The sequence below is a fragment of the Leptonotus elevatus genome, chromosome 7, assembly GCF_054856555.1.
Source record: "Leptonotus elevatus isolate MCC_2025b chromosome 7, RoL_Lele_1.0, whole genome shotgun sequence".
Lineage (NCBI taxonomy): Eukaryota > Metazoa > Chordata > Actinopteri > Syngnathiformes > Syngnathidae > Leptonotus > Leptonotus elevatus.
The window spans coordinates 9951998-9975286 of NC_141245.1; the positions used below are offsets into that span (position 1 = coordinate 9951998).

The window sequence follows — 23289 nt, forward strand, 5'->3', positions numbered from 1 at the left end:
TTATGTATCAAAGGTACTAGTGGTATTGGTATCTGTGACTACGCAAGAAAAAAATGGCATCTGATCTTCATCCAAGTCACAACAGACAGTTTTCTTAAAGTAATTCCATACAACAAGCAATTACAGTATACTTCCATTTTATTTTTATTATAATTTTTTTTCTGGAGAGCTCAGTTCATTCGGTAATTTTACCGATTTGACATTTCATCATCATTGCGCTTTTTAAAAAAAATTTAAATACATTTTTATTTTGTATGTGGGTGTGTATGTGCATGTGCGTCTGTGCGTCCGTGTGAGTATGTATGCATTAGTTCACCTAAAACCTATTTAAAAATCCCATACCGTTCACCTAAACCGAACACTTCAGAATCCAGCCAGAGTCGTGAGGCCGTCAGGAGACCCGAGGAAGGACCAAATAATTTTACCATTTTATTACAGAACACAATTTTTTTTTTAAGTATGTATGTGAAATATGTGAACCTAACTGGTTGAAACAGCTTCATGCAAGTTAGTCATTCTTAATTGTCGGTCTTCTGAGAGCTCTTCTGAGGGCTGGCTGACTCACAAGTTCATCGGGCAATGCTTCTTGAGAAAGCAACCTCAAAACTGCTGTGTGTGTTTCATAGGGTAGGACAGCTTTAACAACATCTATGACAATCTTGTATATTGATGGCATTTTAGGTTGGCGGACTCTGATTAGTTCTTGGAAAAGCCAGTAGCGCTGCATTCACATAACTTTTCCACTTTGCTCTGTGAATGTTACATAGCGTGTAAAATATGAAAACATGTCATTGTTTGTGTGGGATTAATTTAAACCAGGGTTGTTCAAATTTATTCCTCCGAGGGTCACATACAGAAAAATCGAATGATGAAAAGTCCATTTCCAAATGTTTTGACTTTGATTTATCAAGCACACCACAATCAATCAATAAGGCTATTTCATATTGTTTATATATGACAGTGTTTTTTTGTTCGTTTTTTTAAACTGCTACCGGAACAGCTTTCTTTAAGGCAAATAGTTTATGATTTAACAAGATTTGGGGGTGGCCACAATGGCTACTTGGCTGTGACGAAGACGACTTGACGCATGAAGTTCCACACATTCTTATTTATTTTTTTAAATATTTTTTTAATGAAGTTCCACACATAACATAGGCAATGCACCCACACCAATTTGACAAACACAACTGACTAAATGCACCAACACTAATGAGACACACCTGGGGAAGGGAAGGCACACACAGGTGGACGTGGTTAGACATAATGAGACAAGGGAGGAAACCAGGAACACAAGACAAAAAACACCAACCACAGACAAAAACAAGAAACAACCCCCACAGAACCGAAACATGACAATTTGATCTTGTTTTCCAGTTCAAACGGCAAATCAGTGTCTTGGGCCCAGACGGAGCGCAACAGCTCGCATGGGAACCACTTGTGGCAGCGTCTGTCCTTCCACATCAAGAAGAAGGAGAACAATCAGTTGGCGGTCATCAAGCCCTTCTCCAAGACATCCGAGGAGCGTTACTGCGGAGGAGCCAACATGCCTCCACACATGCCCCTGCCCTCCCTCCCCTCCATTTCCTCCCTGCCCTCCCAAAGTGACACCGGCGCCGACAAGAACCTGTACGACGTATCTGAAGCGGAGGAGAGGTACTCCCTCACGTATCGTCCGCAAACGCCCTCCCCGATCAGCACGGTGAGCCAGAGACTCGGAGCCGGTTTGGAGGAGGAGACTCAGTCGGTAGGTGGTGCCAAGTATTCCAGCAGTACCTGCAGCCAGAGCAGCGGCAGCAGTTACGGCCATGTCAGCTGCGGCTCAGTCGTGGCCGGGAGTGATGGTCGGCTGATTATCTTGGAGGGTCGCCCGGTGGCGTGCCAAAGCAACCTGATGGATCAGATCAGCTGTGTGGTGAACCGTTTTACTGCCAACATCAGCGAGCTCAACACCATGATGCTGTTGTCCTCTCCTACGCACCCCCACGCGCACAAACACTCGCCACCGGCGCCGCACCCCACCGACCCCTATCTTCTTCCTCGTGAGATCCACACGCCTCCAATCCTCACCACCTACGCCGACGTCCAGCCCCACCCCCTGGCGGAGTCCAGCCTGGGCCGGCGGGTTGGCTGTCCCGTTCACGCTGTCCCTCTTCCACATTCGCCTTACCCTCTCCCACCTCCTCACCCGCAATCCTCCCCTTCCCCTTCCCCCATGCTAGGTGGCTTGGTCACCCGACTCATGGACTCCCCACTGAGGAGGGTGGAATTGGAGGAGGAGCTTATTGCTTTGACTCCCCCGTCGCCCTTCCGGGACTCTCTGGCGTCAAGCAGTAGCTCTGCCGCGTCTGATATAGATCTGTGTCTCCCCCCGGTGCCCTCCCATCCTCCCCCATCGCCTCCTTCGCCCAGGTACAGCAGACTAAATCTCAGAAACTACAGCCAGAGTTCCTCTTCACTGTGAGGCAGACATGAGAAAAGTGGATGGATCAACCGAAATCCATTCATCCCCCCGAGGATGTGAAAACGTGTTTACATGTGTGCTTTGAAATCATATTTTCATAGGGGGGTTCCTTACATCAGAAAGGGAAATGGCCACAAGAGAAAATTGTGGTTTGAAAATATGTATTAGGGTTAGATTGTGGCCTTACGCTAACATGGCTGTCAGCTAATTAGAGCTAGCAATTGTGCACTCGTGTATGTACTGTACGTATACATCCATGGGTGTGTTTTACTTGTCTTAAGGAGAAACAGGCAAAGGAAAATGCTTGTGGACCAACTAAAAGCTCCCAAAGGGCACATCAATTGTACAGCTGATCTGTTGTACAGCAGTCAAACGCAATCTGTGTGTGACGCACAAAAGAAGTAAAACTGTAAATATTTTACAAGTTATGGGTTGCAGAAGTTCTTCATGTTAACACGCAGCTGCAGTATGTTGTTTTGCACAGAACCATATTTTTATTACATCAAAACAATCTAAATCGTTGTTCTGTTTCACTTGATGCTTGGTGACCAGATTTTCAAAATTAAAAACCGGGACAACTGCAATTTCACGGAAAATCAAATATACAATCTCACCAGAGGTAATTCGTAACAAATTTAATCGCTAGTCAATCTGGTGTCCGGTGGTTGTGTTTTTGCTTTTGCTAATGCTAAATGCTATCTTGTTTGACAGTTAGGGTGACCAAATTTTCTAACTGAAAATTAGGACGCTACAATTTAGGTGAAAAATCAAATATACAGCTATTGGAAGCTGGCTGCATAGTTTTATCTCACGCTTGTCCCGCATTGGAAACATGCTGGCAGAGAACTAGAACTACTTCTTGTAGTGCTAGTTCCCGTATAATAAAAGCGTGCCTTCTACTGATTAGATGCGGATGCAAATGAGAAGCAAACATGAATTTAGAAGAAAATTAAAGAAAGAAATGTAACAGTTAAATTCTCATAAATGGGTTTATCATATGAATCGCTATGACAACTGCGTGATTGACATACACATGGCATGGTGAGACACCTGCCTAATATCAACTGTCGTGGTTAAATTGGAATGTCTGTTCACCCTATTCTTGAGGTTCGGCATCAAAAAGCAGGTTGCAGGGAAGGTGGCTCAACAACTTCAAATCTGGTTGCTAATTGGCTGCAATCTGACCTTAATCGCAACGTTACGCTTGATGGCAGTCTTACAACAAGTTTCTATACAATGTGACAGCAGGACACCGGTGTTGCTCTGCTTCATAATATTTGACGGAATTCATTAGATTCGCTGCCATCTCTTTGGGGAAAAAGTTCACATCATTAGCATCTGTCAGTCTGTGGCACAGGTGCAAACTTGAAATTATTCCCTAGTGTCAGTGGCAGAGAAGCTTTGATAAATCCTCCTCTCTGCCGCATGAATGTTAGCACTTCAGGCCAATTATGTGAGAAAAAAATATAAGCGTTCTCATTTTGATCAATGCAATTGTTAAATGAAATTCTTGCTACCACGGACAAGTATATAAAGTCTCTTATTGTTGCCTGGCAACCTTACATAAAAACAAACAAAGACTGTTGAGCAATAATTTGATCAATTATTTCATGTCATTAAGGAACTGTCCTCGGAAAGAAAATATCAAATACAACATTTACAACGACTTGCACATCAACAAAAAAAAAAAGTAATAAACAATACATCTCCAGAAACTGAGCTTACCACTCTGAACATTCCAATACACATCTCCGTTATTTGATATGGTTATTGTGCCAAAGTGTTTTCGGCGGGGCTACCTTATACGCTTTGTTAGTAAATATGTGGTTTCATAAAAACAAAAAAAGTAAACGTTGAAGTCTTTCTAATGTATTTTGATATTTTCAATTTGCTCATTCTGTTTTCATTTTCATTGTGAAAGCGACAGTACACAAACATCTAAGTGGGTTTTCTAATCAACTTTAAGAAATACTTCTGCATTCTCTGGGGGTAGTTTGCCGAGAAACACCCTTGTGTTTACAGAAAATCTGCTCAAGGTGAAAGAATGAGTTGTGGATTAATGCGTGTAGGAGACATAGAGGTTATTTTGTGACATTTCTTTGGTCTCTCCTTGGATGGCATTGTTCAAAGACAGTAATCAACTTTGAGTAAAAGTTACACTTATTCAAGTAAACGCAAGATATTTTTTGAAAATGAAGCAAAGGAAAAAAAAGGACCTTTCATTTCAGTCTGTGCATCATCATCTTCATTATGTTTTATGCTGAAACAGCCCATGACCCAGAAAATAGCCAATTCTGTTTGTGTGATTTGGTAGGAGCTGGTTTACATGCTAGTGACACCGACTGTCTTCATGCTGTGCTAAGCCAGAGAATAGTACGCTCCTTTCAGCCCTTCACACGCTTGTTATCAGCCCCTCGGGTGGAACTGTTTTGCTGCCTCAGCAGACAAAGGACAGGATCAATGCCCACATCACATTTCCTACACGGACTCCAGGATGTGGCATCAGTCTATATTTAAAAAAAGAAAATAATCAAGTGACTAATCAGAAAGAAAATTACAATTAATGAAGGTATGATCATTTTGAAAGGGAAAGCAAATTTCCCTTGATTTAAGGCTGCATACGATTTGCTACCAAAATCTGTAGCTCGATTTATCTTTATAACTGCACTCCGAAGAATTGGATTGATAATCCTTGTGCATACTTTTAATCCAAAAGCGCTCATCTGCTGATCAGAGGAAAACAATCTCTAGGTTATGTAATGTCAAACTGTTTGCTTTTAGCACAATCATTGATGATGAGCAGGAGGCTGCTTGATCTACAACAGTGTTGAAAAAGCACACAAAGCCGGTTGTAATCTATTGCAATGATAGTTCCTTCAACCCAAACTGCACTGTTCAAGTGTTTTTTTTTTTACTTATTCAGCAGTTCTGACAACAGAATCTTCTAAGACATTTTAGACCATTAAAAAAAAAAATCTGCACACCAAACTTTAAATTAATGAAGATATATTGTACAACTAAAATAGCTCATAAAATGAAATTGGGGCACATCCCATTTTAACCTGGAATTTTCTGGAATGCAGCAATCGACCTCATGAACTTCTTCCCATGTGTTTTGAAAAAGATGCACAGGGGTGTCCATGTTCAAGCAGTATTTCAATATGACTGACCTAAGAATTTTTGTGTGCAGACAGATGCAGAAAGGCATTTGATAGGAAGTGCAGGGAAAAGACTGAACACACGAAGACTTAGCAGTGTTGTCCTGAATATTAAGTAGGTAAAGACTGCGTACATGTTTGCTGAGTGAAGACAGAATCTGAGTGCAATCCAGAGCAGAGGTGGCAAAGCTTTTCTTAAATATGCCAACCACAATATTTTTGTATTTTGTGTATACTGCTGCTGCCAAATGAGTTTGTATTTTAGTTGCAGGTGCAAAGTGTATATGTTAAGCAATTATAATCTCTTATACTTGGATTTATGAGAGGCAAAGTGCAAGTTACTGTTTTAACACACAGTGTGAATCTGAGGTAATGTTTCTCATTCAAATGAATAGAAATGCAATTAATCCATTCCATCTTGAAAAACAAGTTATAGTAATCGTTTATGTGTGTGTGATCAAAAGAAATACTGTCGAATATTCACAATTGAAAACACACAAAGAAATAACATGCTGTGTTCGCTAGCAAATCATAATGAAGTTTGAGCTTTTTCACATACATAACTGTTTACATTCACCATGGTTACCGCTCACCCATACAGGTATATAGACATTTCTGAAGCTTTTCTCAACACCTAAAGATTGGTAACATACCTACGCACAAAGACAAGTGGGGGGAAAAAAACCAAAAACAAAAACGGAAGAAAAAACAATGAATCTAGATCTTATAACAAAGTGTGAAGCATTTCCTGTGTGAAAGCAACCTGAGGCCAGGCCCCAGCTAATGAGTGAGAGCTCAGTTCCACCATCAACCACAGAACAAGAGCTCGCTGGTGACAGTGTTAGCAAGGCTTCATGGTCTGAGTAAATCCGCTTCCCTTTCTTGCAAGTTAACCCGCTGTCTCACTGCGTGACTGCGCAGTTGCATGACGGCCACCAAATCCCACAATGCAACACAAAGCAACACTAACACTTGATGGCTTACCCACTTTGAGAATGCGAGTTAGCCGTCACTAGCGTCCATGCTTTTCCTCTTTGGCGTCCATGATTTCCCTCAAAAATGTCAAATGTTTACTCGCCAGACCACAGCACACTTTTCCACTTTTTGTTGGTTCATCTCTGATAAAATCGTGCCCAACTTAAGTGAAGCTGGTGGCGTTTCTGGGTGTTGATATGACTTTCGCTTTGCATAGTAGAGTTTTTAATGCAGTGCAATCTGAGGAGTCAAAGGTCACGGGCCTTGAATGTTAGTTTTAGGCCTTGCCACTTACGTGTAAAAAAAACAAAAAACAAACAGTCTCTGAATTCTTTGCAAGTGTAACTGACTTTTGTTGCCCCATCCCAACTTTTTTGGTACATTAAAAAAATAAAATAAAAAATACTATTTGCATTAAAAACAAAGTTCATCATGTTTATCCATATCTTCAAATAGATGCTTAATAGTTGTTGCTTTGAGCACAAACAACCTCCAGTCATTCTTGCGCTTTCAATTGTAATGAGATTCTCGTTCTTTGATGGTGGAGCTACCAATAAGAATATGAATGTTGCCTTTAGAAAGCGATGTTTACACGTTCCTGCTCACTGGTGCGTGTCAACTTCATCACAGGTCTTGTGTATTTCTTTTTTCTGCAACACTAACACGGGGATGTGAACAGAGAGCAGCAAAAGCACATCTTGGCTGTGTTATGTTTCAATATTTGCAATGTACCAAGCAGTTAGTTTGGGATAAATAGTTGGTTACTTGAAGAAGTCATTCTGAATGCTAATTGTGCAAAAAGTAATTGCATACACTCAGCACTGGACCAAAATGACTGTTACTGAAATAAATGGTAATAATAACCGCTCTGCTAATTGATGTTCAGAAAGCACATCAAGCGTCAAGTGCGTATCCTCAGACTCTGGTGTTCTTAAAATGAAGTTACCCACACGGTGCCAATTTTCAACAACCCTACCCCCCATTTAAAGTGCTATGTTCCTTACTCTGAAATTTTGAAGTCATTGGAGCAAGATTTACATACTATCTGCTGTGAAAAAAATCATGTACTTGATGTATTTTCACAAGCGCTTAGCTTGTTGTACATGTATGAAAGCTATTGAAATGTATTGTTTATTCGTCATCTGCCATTTGATATTCTAAGGATTTTTTTTTTAGGAATGCTTTTTTAAGCTTTGTCATTTTGATTGTTTTTTTGATGACGGAAATGTAGAATGTAATTTGATGCTATATGTCTGTGACACTGCAAGATGGAATTATATTTAAATACTGTATTTAGTTATTTATTTCATATATCCCCTTGGATTTGTAAAGTGTGAAATGTTGAGATTATATGGTTATAGCTGTATGAAAATTACAGTATATTTCTAAGTGGCTTTGTAGAGCAGGGAATTGATTCGCACTGGTCTGAGTGTGTGGGATGTGTGCTTCAAGCATATTTGACATTTTTAGAGGCTACCTTGCTTTAGATTGTTCTAGAATACAACAAACTGACATGAAATGGTTTTCTCCGAGAATAAAGTGTCCTCACATTGTGCCATTGTTGTGAGTCTCTCTGCACTTCTGCACAGCTCACAACACACCTGACATCATGTTGAGTCAAAACACTTGACCTGTCTAAAATATTCCTCCAACCCATATTAAAGGATGTTTTTTTCCCCAGACCTAAAAATGTACTGATGTTTCTTATAAAACAACAAATCTACACTCTTTAATATTTACATATTTATAATATAACGGTGATAGAGGCAAGTTACCTACTGTATAATAAAACTAAAACAAAGTAAAAACTCACTTGCTGTCAACTGAAGATGACATCACAGTTGCTCAGGGCTCAGACAATGACCAATCACAGCTCACTTGTTACCTGACATTTATGTCATCTTCAGTCAGCCAGCAAGTGGCAAAATGGCCGCCTCCTGAGATGGATATAAAAAAAAAAAAGGCTGGATTTTGCTGCTTAACTCATATTCCACTAACGCAATATTAACCAGAATACCATATTTAGACCAGTGGGGCTGCAAAGAACATATTGTTGTCAAGAATGTTTTTTGGGGGGTTTGCCATCCCCTTAAATGATTGAAATTATGGGGATTCACAGTGACTCACATGTTCATATACAATATTTGTTTGTAGAAAGTGTCATGGCAGCATCATAAACAATGAGAAGCACTCTTTGCGCAGAGTGGGTTGCGCAAAGAAATATGGCCTTCTATACAGTGTGAACGGTATTCTCAAATGCGTAGTTGTATAGGTCTGGTTAGGGGTAAGTGATTCTGAAAGCACTTTATCTAAATGAGGACATAACACAAGAGTGAAGTGGCTGCTCCCACGTGCTCATGAAATGAAATTGCTTTTCACCATTGCAGTGCTAACGGATTTTGGTATCCATACTGCAGAGTAGTACAAAGTACAAACACGAACACTCTCTCTACTAGCATCACTTTCTCAAGTAGAATTAAAGCAGGACAAACACACAATGATAGATTATTGAATGGATTCTATCATTGTTTCAGAAATTAATTTTCTCCGCAAACGATGATGCACATGGCTTCAACATATAGTGGAACATCTGAAGTTAAACCCATGCAGTGCATTTTATAAGATGCTGAACAACCTTTGACTGAAATGTATGATTTGTATGACTTTTGGGAAACTATTCTACATGGGACTTTCAAACGCAGCACAGAAGCTACCAACTAGCTCGCGAGCTAACTGGCTTCAAAGGCTCCTCTTGGCCAGCATCACTTCCTCGCTTGGGCATTTAAATAATGACACCAAGCTGGGGTTTTTTTTTGGGGGGGGGGGGGTCATGGCTAACAGACTAATTGTGCTGTAATGGTAAAAATAGGCCGATGGGAGGATCATCTCAAGCTGGATGCTCAAGTGAGACACTTGATGCCATTTTAGCTCCTCTAAAAAAAAAAGAGAGAAAAAAACAGGATAATTGTATACCTCCACAATCAAGTACTACTTACAGTAGGTCTGTCTTTGCTTTCAGGACTACAAAGATGTATAATGTAATTTGAAAGAAATCTCTGACTTCACTTTACATCTATCTGGAGTGAATGCACATTCATTCACATTTTAATTTCGTGTAAATGCAAATCTTCAACATGTAGCGATGATTTGCCAGTTTTATAGATGAGGTGCCAGCCAGTTTGGAAGACACTAAAAAGTTAGCAGGAACTACACTGATGGAGGGATGCCTGTGTGACCTCACGCTGTACACACACACAGGCACGAAAGGTTCACTGATGCAAGAATTTAATCAAAACCCAGAGTGTGCAGTAGAGAGATACGTAAGCCCCATGACAGAAGGTGTAAAAAGTGAATGAGGGAAGAACAAGAAGAAACCCGTCTGGCTCCAGGTGAGTCGTGCGCTCTCGTTTTGTTCACATTTACAACATTATCATGTTGTAAACAGCAAATGTGCATGCAAGTCCATTCGCTTACATACTTTCCAAATCCTAATTTAGAGAAACATCCACAGTTCACAGTGTAATGAATCAAGACTATATGACTCATACGTCTTCAGATGAGTGCTTATTGTGTAAAAGAGATGAGTCACCCTTATAAGAGTACATAGTTAGGATGGAGATCAAAAACTGCTTGCGTTCTCTCATGAACACTCTAATCTCTAAAATATTACACTTCAGCACTAGCAAGAATACGTGTAATCAGCGTTTAGAATAAATCAATAGGGTGATTTGCTCCTGGCCTGCTTACACAAGCTTCTTTATTTTTAAACTAAATTACAATACACGTTTACCCCCTTGCACATCACATTAAATATGAGCCCAAATCATTGCCTGTAAATATCACTTAGTATGACCACACCATTGATTGGTCAAGAAAATAATAATAATAATTGTTTCCCCTTTTTATGTTAGATATACTAGCCATATTCAAATGTATTTAGTAAATGCCCGAATATAATACACCATACAATCCATACCCACGTATGTATACCTTTGTGTGATGTATAACTTGCGTGATTTTTGTGTAAACCTATGTATTTTAATAGGCTACATACCATGGTTTGTGTCTTTGCACATTAACATTTCATTGGCAAACGTTTTTAGAGAGCCACATCCAAATTCATCCACTCACTTGTAGCTCTTTTTCTCTTTCTCAGCTAACTTTGGGCGAGAGGCAGGGTGCACCCTGAAATCGTCGCCAGTCAACCTAGGGCAAATTCTGACAAACAATCATTTACACTAACATTCACATTTACAGACAAGTTAGAGTCTTCAATTAACCTACCATGCATGTTTTGGGAAGTAGTTACTTTAATAAATCTGTCAAAACAGCCAGTCGTAGTATCATCTGTGCGCCTGCGCAAAATTGATGGTCACGTGACGGCGAAAAACGAAAACAAACGCTGATACAAAGAGCATTTTGGAAACAAGATGGTTTCTTCCTTACTCGCAATTTCTGCAGTTCCAGCAACTCGAATCTATCTAAAACTAAAATAAAATAATAAATGAACTGAACAAGACCAGACAAAGGATTCACTCTCCGTTTATAAGTCTGTATTATTCGACGATAAAAATAAAAAAAAAGAAGAAGCAGAAATTCTTGTTATATAGCACTTTTGGTGTCGAAACTGGCTTGCTGTTAGCTACTTCCGTGCACATATACTGATATTTATCTTGGACGTTGAGGTTATGGTCTTTGTTTTTGTATTGTGAAAAAGTTATGCCCTACTAAAATTAGGTCGTGCTGTAGATTCAAGTGGAGCAGGAAGAAGTCAACTTGCTCAACTTTGCATGTGTGTCAAGATGAGGTTGAGTGGCGTCCTGGCGTGTATGCTAATGATTTGTACCGAGGTGTGTTGGGGGGACACCCCAGCCAACTGTACCTACGAGGACCTGCTCGGGACGTGGGTGTTCCAAGTGTCCAGTGGGGGCCACGACAAGACCGTCAACTGCTCTGCTAAAGGTGCATTCTCAGTTTTGGCCGATTTGTTGACAGTACGTTCACCAGAGGGACGATGAGTTACAACTGTCGACGTGCTTCTTTTCAGTCTGGGAAGCACGTCAATGCTGTAGGCTAACTGCGAATAATAACCGAGTGCAAATAGGAACATCACGTGACTCCCTCATCAAGTATTCTCGTTTTCCTCAGTGATACCTGCATAAAATACTCGAATAAATACCGTAACTGAAACAATATTATGGCAAAAACTTAAAACATCAATAAAAGGCTGTGAAATAATAGGTGACAGCTAAACAACTTTAAATTCGTTTTATTCGTATTAATTCAAAATGAGTATTACTATAAGAATACTAAATAAGAATACTTTTGATAAAATAAAATTGTAATTTTGAAAGTTTTAGATATTTTAGAACGCAAAACATTTCACTTCTAATATATTTTTTTAATGTTATTTAGTACTGTACAAAAATATTAGGGCACCAAAAGCTTTGGTCTTCAGGCAATATAAAATCTCATTGAATGTTTAACATTTGTCATCCCAATCAATAATACTGGCAAAATTTGTACAATGGAAGATTGAAGTAGCAGTTGAAATAGTGATTTCATCCCATCGCTTTTCTTGACTTATATGTCAGCCTTTATCTATTGATAGAAAGCCCACATTGTTTAGATATTTGTAGTCTAAACGCACGCCCACTTTCTCTGAGACCTCCATGGAATAGTGATAAAAGTAGCCTTTATCAGTAAACATTCTGTCCAAATGAAATCAAAACAATCAATTATCCTTCACATTTGCAATGCCAAAGTGCAATGACAATTGGCCGTTTTATCATCCCAGAAAGGGTCCTGGCTGACACTTGTGTAAACTACAAGTAAAACTTTTTGCTACAAGTAAAACTTTTCTTTTTAAAATAACTAATTTAACCTTGTTTGGTAAAAATAAAAATAAATAAAAAATACTTGCATAATTATAGTGTTTCAAAGAAATGTATTTGTCTTAATATTTTCTTAGTTTACATTTTGTCTTGTTTTCCACCCAAAAATAAATGATCGTCCTAATCGTGATTTCAATTATTACCAAATTAATCGTGATTAATATTTTCTTCATAATCGAGCAGCCCTAGTGGAAGGAAAGCGGCGGTCGACCCATTGGGTCCGACATTAGTTGGAAGCACCACAGAGGCTAACTACGTTCGTGAAGTTCTTCCCCTTCAGGTATTCGTAGAAAAAAGTTGGTGGCAAAGCCTCCTGTAAGACACAGCACAACTTATGTAATATAATTAGTAATTACTAGACCTACAGTTATATTAAAAAACATGCATTGGTGTGATAGAACCGTTTTTTTCAGATTTAATTTAATAATGGGTTTATTCAAATGAATGTATTATTAGTTCACCACTAGGTGGCACTAAATCCTACACATGGTCACTTTGATACAGACGTACACAAACGCAAGGTGCAACGTAGTAAATGAAAGTCAAAAGATGGATATAGAGTTGGAATAGAAAAAAGACACCAGTACAGTCCAGGGTGTACCCTGTGGTATAGAAAATGGATGGATGGATGAATGCCATAACAGAAGTTGTCCAAGGACAAGTCAAGGTGATGGTGTTGACTAGCCTGCAAGACGCTTGTGCTTGTGCTTCTCAGCCACGAGTGAGAGCATGGTGACGGTGACCCTTGAGAAGCTGTCTGTGGCCAAAGACGAGCTGGGAAACAGCGGCTTCTTCACCCTAATCTATAACCAGGGTTTTGAAGTAGTCATCAACGGCTATAAATGGTTTGCATTCTTCAAGGTAAAAGAAGCACTTTTGTTATTAAGAATGAATACTTTATGATGTTGTCAAGCTCACATTGATGGGGTAGAATCAATCCGTATCTTAAACAGCAGTCTACATTTGCAAAAAGGCCTGATGCCGATCGGAGTATATCTGATTTCATGTTTTTTATTTATATTTTTATGCTGTGTCATTACAATGCCAGACACATATATGAATTTGGATTTGTGTCATCCGAAGTGTAAATTCACCCGAATAGTTCTTAATAAATGTCCTGATTCCTCAAGGTTCAACCTTGTCTTCTCCAATATGCTATTCGTGAAATATGTTCATCCTCATCCTTTAGCTTCAGCCACTTGACAACACATTATTGTTTGTGCTTTCTCTCACATGACACATGATGCATGGGTTCCCTCTGGCTTCAAAACCCATGTGATTGTTCAACTTCCTCCTTGTCTGCTATTGCTTCCCTTTGGTCATAAAAATACATTTTGTTTTCATAAATCCTTAGCCACATTTTATATGATTTCCCCAAATCTGTCTTGATGAAATGTTTATGTGCAACGTTTTCTTCTCTTTTAGTACACTGAAGAGGGCCCGGAGGTGACCAGCTATTGTGACCATACCCTACCAGGATGGGTGCATGATGTCCTGGGCAACAACTGGGGGTGCTTTGTCGGGAAGAAAATGAAACCAGTACCACCACAAGTTTACAATAAACCATTCTTAAACTCCAGGTAAATGATACTTTTACAAAACTACAAAAAGCACTGAAACGTACAACAACTCGCCACAACATTATGACCACTTGCACAGTATAATGATATCAGGTTTTGATGCCACTTTGAGCACAAGTTATGGAAATCTAAGCTCCTTAATATCAGTAACTGCATCGGAAAGGGTTCACCATGAAGCTGAGAGCTACATTACATCTTGGGTACTGATGAATGTAAAAGGCGACCAGTTTTGATGCACACTTCTGAAATAGCATATTTTCTCAAATTGCATTTCATAATGTTATTATTATATGCTGTTATTAATAATTAATGATATTCATTTACGTGAAGACTGATATTTCTCACAATATTTAGAAAACAGATAAATATCAATATGGAATTGATTTCTATACATCTCTGACAGATTTTACAACATTCCTAGGAAGTCACAATTTCCCATCACTGGTATTTGCCATTCTCTCATGAGGTCCTTCAGGGCGACCTGGTGCCTATGACCACCGCGTTGGTGACCCCTGGCATAGGATAATCATTGCCTTGATCTCTTTTATTTTAATGAATTTTGTTTTTGTGTCCTCAAGAGACTGCTGTCAAATGTAATGGCAGCATGACACAAAAATAATGATTTTCTTACCACTAGTTAGATCTTTAACTCATGATAAGTTTTGTTCTACGCCACATTGTTCGACTATATGCAAAAGGTCCCGTAATTTACTTTTAAACACTGATGGCAACATTTAGAGAAAGCTTTTTTTTCCCCTTCCCAAACGTCAGTAAATGTTTACGCTTATTGAAGTCTTCTGCGCGGCCTGATGATGCATCTCAAAGCATGATTAATGTAAGATTTCTTTCGGAGAGTTTGCAGCAGATCTGTAAAGATTGCATACAATCATCAACTGTGTGATGTTGTGTATTGTTGTACAGTACATCAGAAGTACTTTTCCATTTGTCAATATTAGTGCATTCATGTGCATTCTTGTGAGGGGAATATGGATTTTTTTCGTCTCATGGACAACTGGTGAGTTTGACTTTGTAGAGGTTTTGTATGAGATAGTTATAAAGTGCTTTAAACTCAAGATATGATCAAATGACACAATCGAGCCTCAGATGACCATATGACTTTTGTGTTGTTGCTTTGTTTCACATGAGAGCTTGACATTTGTTTCATCACCTCAGGCTCCTCAACAGGCCATTTACACCAAACCGGGGCATCATTGAGTCCATAAACTCAGCACAGAACTCTTGGAAAGCTGTGTCCTACCCAGAATATGAGACGTACTCACTGCAGGACCTGCACTACAGAGCAGGAGGACCCGCCTCCCGCATTCCTGTGTGAGTTTTTGCTCCTTTCACATACAGTTGAAAAACAGCCAGCACCGATTATGCAGTATTTGATGATTACCTTCCAAAATGGGATTAACACTAAATAATAATAAGAAAATAATTAAAAATAAATACATCCATCTCGCCATGCTGTTTTGCCATGGCGGAAGACTGTTAACAGGGATAACAATTTTGGTGTAGTTCTCCAGGGGCGTGCAGTGACCTTTGGAGGGTAGGTGCTCAAAGTAAAAAACTTTTTTTTTAAACCGTCTACCCACTTAGGGTTCAAACCCATATCACCTCCGAGCCACCATGCGTGGAGGAAGGGGTGGGGGGGGGGGGGGGGCGGGGGGCTGAAAGCAGATCAATAGCGCGGGAAATTGTTAGAGGGTGTATGTATGTAGATATGTTGGTACTTCATTTATATAGCGCTTTTCCACCTTGGAAGGCCCTCAAAGCGTTTTGCATTCAACTACTCATTCACCTACTGAGGACGCAGCATCAAGAACAACTCGGGGTTCAGTATCTTGCTCAAGGATACTTCGACGTAGTCACAATGGCATGGGATCGAACCCACAACCTCTTGGGTTGGGAGACGACCACTTGACCACGCCGCCCACCACGCACTATGTGCGTGCATATGTGTTGAGAAAAAATCCATTGTGAAATTCTTCATTGAATTAATGACAAAAACAATAAATCACACATAATTAATAATAATAATAATAATAATATTTGTATGCAATGCCAATCACCATTAAAAATTGTGTATGAAGAATAAATTATGAACAACACATTTACATAAATAAAAATGATTATGTAAAATGTACATGAAATTTACAGTTCAAATAATACAAGTAATTAGGATTTTCCTATAGTGCATGAAAAAATTTCTTACTTTAGATTCAGCTTGATTCAGGTAAGAGTAAATACCTTTTATTATTTTTTGGCAGGTGTAAATGTTAATGTTTTATTATTGAGACTGCCACATCTCGGCAAGCTACATTGTTTTTAATTTAACGTTGTGATTGTTTTTTTGTTTTGTTATCTCTCTTAGTTCTTAATTTCTGAAAGCATTGCTACTTGTTTCTTATTAGAACCAAACTCTGATCGCAAACCCCCCAAAACGAGCTGCTGGTTAAAATAAAAACAAAAATCATGTAGCAATTTCCACATATATTTTAAAGTATATTTCAATTTAGCTATCATTGAGTACATGCTACAAGACTTATATAGCTTAACAGAAAAAAGTTACAACGTACTGAAAGTTGAGCTACGTGCCCCTAGCGCAATAGTATAGCAAAACATGTAAATATAGTGTTTACATGATTAGCGGATAGCAACAATTCTACGTCTGCCTTGCTGAGTTGGAGTCTTCAAGAAGAGGGTGTATTAAAATTCTGAGCCACAGTTACAAATTCCGACATATTCTTTGTACCTTAAACGCATCAGTAGTTGTAGCAGAAGTACACACGACACAGGCTCCATGCCCTTCCCAATGGAAGAAGATCGTTAGTTTTACCGAAGGAGATTTTTTTCCGCGGCGAAAGTGGATGGGAATCTTCGTGGTCTTTATGAAACTGAGGGGGACATGTTCCCTGCGTCCTCAGAGCCACCTGAGCCCAAATGTCAGACTTCACTGTAGTTACTAGGCTGATTACAACCTTTAACGACATTTCAATTGAAGCTAGGCTAGCACGCAGTATGCTCTGTGAAATATATAATAATATATAATGACTACAAGATCTATCAAATAAGGGCATTTGTTTTGCTTGGGTTTTCTGCATTCTATGACTGTAGTAAAGTGAGGGACCACTGTATACGCTTCCTTTTTTCTTTACAGCTTTAGAGTTTTTGTAAGCATGCCATTTCCCCTCCACTGACATTGGAGCACAAGTGCAGAATTTCCGTCTGGCAAGAAGTTTTTCTGTCTCCAACTGTAGTTCAACACCAAAAGTGGATCTGTTCTTAACAGACTACATAGGAGAAGGCCTGCGACAACCCCCAATTATTAGAAACACTCAATTTCTAGAGCTGGCACTTGAATTGGACGATTAACTGCCCGAAGTCGGTACGGGTAAATATTTATCACTCTCCGAAGCATCCGCTGAGTCGAGGCAAGCTATTGTTGATGCTGAGCTCCAGTGCAGCCCTCCAAATAGTATTTTTTTTTTGTCTTTGTGCTGTTGAAGAGGTTTGGTGTTTTCAACAGGAGTGGAAGTAGCAGGCATCCATCAAGAACAGATCCTGTTCCGAATAAACTTGCCATGCATACTCCACGTTGGAGCAGTGTGACAACCATTTAGCTTCTCTAACTTGCACTGACCTCCAGCTGAAGACAGAAAAACGTCTTGCCATGTGGCTATGATTAAGGGAATCATATGCTTAGAAAAACTGCTAATCATAAGATGTCAAATACTCAATACGTCTATCTAAATAATACCTGGGGGGAAAAAAAGGAATCGTATCGTGACTTTTGGGACTCCTTGTGTTTATATACAGTATATTTTTTGCTGTGTTTCAGCCATGTTCGCCCTACGCCTGTGACAGCCCAAGTAGCTAAGTTGGCAGCAGGTCTACCAGAGCGCTGGGACTGGAGGAACGTAGATGGCATGAACTTTGTCAGCCCTGTGCGAAACCAAGGTGAACTCTTAGTCGACGTACGGTCACCTTCTATGCTTATTTATTTTCAATTCTATCCATTTGCTGTGCATAATTTGTGTTCAAAATATGACTAAAATCATGTTCAGTTAGCACAACTCTGGAAAAATGAACTCGGAGAAGATATGTTTGGTGGAAATCTTGCACGTAGACGTGCACAGCATGGCTAGCAGCAGACGCTGAGCAGCAGCTTGCTCGCCTCCCTCCTGGCAAGCCCGACTGGATCCGCTCTTGTGTTTCTGCACAGCCCGGTGTGTGAGTGGAGGGATTAAGCGTGCTGAGTAGTTGGCGTGTCTGAGAGCAACTCTGCAGGGCTGTGCTTTAGGATCTGGAGAGGGCTGGAGTGTTTGACTAGAAGCCCCCTAAGCTACTGTGTCGTACTGCGGCGCTCAAGCCGGTAAAGTCAGGTGGATGCTCATTGACGGTTTGCTTCGATTCACAAAGGAAAGCGAATGTTTCTTCACATCCTCTTTTTGGTGTTGCATGTCACTGCAGAGATTGCTTTGACTTGTATTTTTTTACTGCAAACTATTTTATCATGAAGAATTATGGGTATTGTCCAGTTTTTACTGTGATTAATATCACTAAAATGTATCGTAATTTCTTGCTATATGCCATATAAAAATGTGTAAAGGACAAGTCAACTTTAAATTTTTTTTGACAATAATATGTCTAAACATGACATTACTCAGGTTTACATCCCCCCCAAAAAATTTTTGAACCGCATTTACTGAAAATGTGCAAAAGGGACATGCAACTTATGCCCGTTTCCATCTGTTCTTCTTTTGCGACTATTGAGAGAAGACTCTACAGCGGCGGTATACACCATAGAGATATGATCCTCCTGTAATTTAAAAGAAGAAGAAGACAAGGAAGCGACTGCACCGTGCAATGACGTCGTATGAGTTTTCTTTTGTAATTGTTGATAAACCGTAGCCTTTCTTTGTTTTGTTTTTGCATCTAAAATAGCATTAAAGGAATACAAGACGTATGAAAAACTAACCAGCTATTCTTTGAAATGGTTCATTTAAACTCTTCCCTGAAAAAATTGTCAATTTATGTTGAGTGATTATGATTTTATAGCACTTTTTATGAATATTTTTGCATTAAGTACAGTATCGGCCATTTTGGACAGAATTATTGCGTTCTACGGCGGACATCAAAGGTGGAATTATGCATTAGCAAAGAAACAATTCTTCAAAAGCAGTATAGCCACGGAGGACTCGCCCAAAATTTGTGTCCAACCGAAAGCAAAAATAAAATTAAACTGGGCGACTCATTCAGTCGATCGGCTCATAGCGTAGCAAGTAGAAGTTGAGGAGCGTCTGCAAGTTGCATGTTACAGAGGCGCAAATTACCAGTCAAGTCACCATTGACATTGTTCACTCGAGAAATGTAATTTGTGGACGGTCCCTAACCTGGACGGTAACTTTTACTCTGCTAGGCCATGCTACACGCTAGCCCACATTAAAAGTGGCTCCTCCCCACCGCCCCACCTCCACACGGAATGACTGATCAGAATTGGCGCAGGAATTGGGATAGAAGACGGTTTTTCTCTTGCCCATTACCTGAGCAAACTCCCATTGAAATGAACGAAGGCGGCTCTCGTTTTCGCACGCTATACATCATCACGATCACGTGACCAGGATAATGGCGTTCACAACGGTATGTTCTTATTTTGATACTTAATCGTTTTAAAAGAAAATTCAGGGAACAAAATGCCAGAGATATTTGCACTTTTATTCTTTATACACAATGCCTAATCCAATACTGGAAAATTAGTTATAAGTCTTGTATCGCTTTAATATTCGCTTCTTTAATTAATTCCAAAAAGATTTCCGTTCCCCCCAATCCCCCCCCAACATACCTTACGGTATTGTCCGACATTGCTTTGGGACTACAAACGTACGTGTGACGTAATAAAAACGTGCGGTGTGTGTTCGGTCTTGCCAGCGCTTATTCGCAAAACCTAGCCAAAATCTGCATTTTCCTTTTTTAGATACGCTTCAGAATCCACCCCCTCGAAGCGTAAAAACTTTTTTGCGAATTTTTGTTGTTGTTGAATTTCTAGCGTTTCCATTCAATTTTATTTTCGCATTTCTTGAAAATTTTAATAAAAATGGGTGGATGGAAACCTAAAAACTGAAAACTATTGTGATTAATATTACAGTTGACTTCCACTTTAAAGCCCCATTTGACTAATTTATACAGAGATTTTGGTTCTAAAATAACACATCCTTTCTTTTTTCTAGCCTCATGCGGTAGTTGCTACTCCTTCGCCTCCATGGGAATGTTAGAGGCTCGCATCCGAATCCTAACCAACAACAGCGAGGCTCCCATCCTCAGCCCTCAACAAGTGGTCTCCTGCTCTGAATTTTCCCAAGGTATGGGAACTGTTTCACAGGCATGATACAAAATAGCATTGCCTAATATAAAGTAGCACTGCTGCAACAATATGTTTGTTATTGCTAAACCTAAGGTCTTGAAGTTGGTATTGTGGACACAAGCAGATGAAGTTAGATAGTATTAAACGTTACATCTTTGACCCAACTAAGGCCTCAATTATTTCTTCCTCTGATATTTCAGGTTGTGATGGTGGATTTCCATACCTGATTGGAAAGTACGTCCAGGACTTTGGTCTTGTGGACGAGTCCTGTTTCCCGTATGTTGGAAAGAACACTCCCTGCGGCATCCCTAAAAACTGTGGCCGCACTTATGTAGCAGAGTACAGTTATGTGGGAGGATTTTATGGCGGCTGCAGTGAGGCTGCCATGAGGCTGGAACTGGTCCAGAATGGCCCTATGGCGGTGGCCTTTGAGGTATAAACTATTTTTGTTCTCTTTCCAAGTTCATTAATTGAGAGCCAGAGGATATGGAATGGGATTACATTGCACATGATGCTGAACAGGCACAGGTTTACTGTCACAATAAGCAATGGAAGAGTAACACAACTGCAGTCTTGTATAATGAAGTGATAACTCCCGTTGGCACCTAAGCCTATTGTTGCTGATACCTCAAAACGTACTCTTGATTTTCAAACACATTATGACATTTTTAAACAAATGATCATTTTAGACTAAATTAATTTAAAGCAAAATAGCCTATGTAAAATGTAACAAGGGATAAATATGCTTGCTCATTGTTGCTGTCCAAGCACCAGCCCCTCCCAACCCAAGAGAATGACTGACAACATCAACATCAATGCTGTTTAAAGATTGCAGCTTGCCCTTTTTTTTGATAATGTGAGGCTTCACAGTATTGTAGCAACCCTTGTGTGTGTTTCGCTGGTTCTGTGGTTTCCCATGGTCTGGAGGCGCCAAGAAGGCAACATGAGACTTTTCGTAAGCTACGCTCCATTGGTGTGTTGTAGTTTTGGCGTGGTTACGACCGACAGTAACTGTTCCAAATTGGCATTAAAGAGTTGTTGCTAGCTCGCCGCTTGGCCTGATCATTTCTTACCACTAGCAGCTGGAAAAGACGACGTTATGAACGGGGTTTGGCCCCCACATTTGGTGAATCAGGTGTCTTATGCTGCATTCGAGGAAGGTGGGAATTCTGACTTTTACGAATTCACACCAGGAAGTATGCACGGGAAAACCACCTTGAACCCGGAAATCCGAGTTGTGAAGTCGGGTGGGGGAAAAGGACCTCGACTTCGAAATCTGACGTCTCTCGACAATGGCGAACCCCGTAGAAAGACCATGAATGGCAAAAGATAATTTACATGATTCTAAGAATAGTTATCTATTTATTCATAATATTAATTTAGTTATTCGATAAAAAGCAACTTAACAGAACCCAACATGATTTTGACTGACTGTACCCAGAACTTACCCAGAACAACAAGCAATTTATCGGAATCAGCCATGGTTTTTTTTTACATTCACTTTAAACTCTTTGAAGTCAGAACTGGGAGATTCCCACCTTCCTCAAATGCAGTATAACTTACGGGTTAGAAAAATAGCCAGCAAAAGAACTCATATTTCAAGAAATTACAGCGCGGCTAAAGGTAAGCTAAAATCATATATATATGCCTCTAGCTTAAAATACCGTGATGTTGGTCTTTTAATGTTTGTTTGAATGTTTCTTTATCTTATGTTACAATGTGTTCATGTGGGGAAAAATTAGCAAAAATACTTAGATAAACCCCTCTGATTTTTACCCATTTGAAAAGGGCTAATATCGGCCTCTTTGGTGTGCTGCTGTTCTGTGGTAATAAGAATGTAACTTCTCTCCACTGGACTGAAATGCGGAGCTCTTATGCATCAACACATTCTTTGCAGGTGTACCCAGACTTCATGCACTACAAGGAGGGCATCTACCACCACACGGGCATCTCGGACTCCTTCAACCCCTTCGAGCTGACCAACCACGCCGTTCTGCTGGTGGGTTATGGCCGCTGTCACATGACTGGCCAGAAGTACTGGCTTGTCAAGAATAGCTGGGGCACCAGCTGGGGAGAGGGTGGATACTTCCGAATCCGCCGCGGAAGCGATGAGTGTTCCATCGAGAGCATCGCCGTGGCAGCCAAGCCCATCCCCAAACTCTAGAGGCTTTAAAAAAAACGTTTTTAGGATGCACTGAAGTGAGCGCTCTCATTCAAGCTCCATTATCAAAGCCATTCATTGTTTTTCAGTGCAGGTGTAGGTTAACAGTATTAAATGGAAATCACAAGTATGCTGGTTAATTTTAGTTTTAGTTGTGTGAGCAACTCCTTCAGAAGTTGGTTATGATTTTAAAAATGCATGGGATTATTTTCAGAATCCAATTGCTTTTGCCTCACTGGTTGTGCATTTTTAGTGTGGGTTGTACCTACAGATGTGAGGCTTGAATTGTGTAAAGTGAGTTTGTAATATCTGCTTGTCAGGGTCTTATTTGTCTCAGGGAATCATATTTGATGTGCTTATGTCCAATTTGTCCATGAAATGTTTTTAAACCAGTTACTGTATGTGTACCTTTCATAATAATAATAAAGGGAGATCATAATTAACACGTCTCTCTCTGAGGCTGTCTGTAAGAAAACAAAAACAAAACTTTTTCTACAATGTTGTGATGACATCAAACTGCTTTTGACAAATTACAGGAACACTGGTTGTGTCCGAATGTGCACCCGACTCCCTATATAGTGCCCTACTGAGGGGTCACGCCATTTTGTAGTGGCGTCCGATTGTCCAGGGAACCAAAATGTAGGGCACTCAAAACTACCCACAATGCACTCTAAAAAGTAGTGAACATCGATG

General features: G+C 39.9%; 2 protein-coding genes across 2 annotated transcripts in view; both read left to right on the forward strand.

Annotated features, from left to right (window-relative positions):
- The window catches only part of grm5b (glutamate receptor, metabotropic 5b), a 57534-nt gene extending 49384 nt beyond the window's left edge, over positions 1-8150 (forward strand). Inside the window, exon 18 of the mRNA XM_086079976.1 lies at positions 1375-8150. Within this exon, the coding sequence (XP_085936102.1) occupies positions 1375-2461 (1087 nt within the window). The 3' untranslated portion in view covers positions 2462-8150. The remainder of the gene's footprint in view (positions 1-1374) is intronic.
- Positions 8151-11074: 2924 nt separating this feature from the next.
- ctsc (cathepsin C) lies at positions 11075-23039 on the forward strand. Its single transcript, XM_086081566.1, has 8 exons — positions 11075-11556; positions 13204-13349; positions 13914-14068; positions 15242-15397; positions 17913-18031; positions 20302-20433; positions 20636-20868; positions 22333-23039. Exons 1-8 carry the CDS (start codon positions 11385-11387, stop codon positions 22597-22599), a joined length of 1380 nt encoding a protein of 459 aa, XP_085937692.1. The 5' UTR covers positions 11075-11384; the 3' UTR covers positions 22600-23039.
- The last annotated feature ends 250 nt before the right edge of the window (positions 23040-23289 follow it).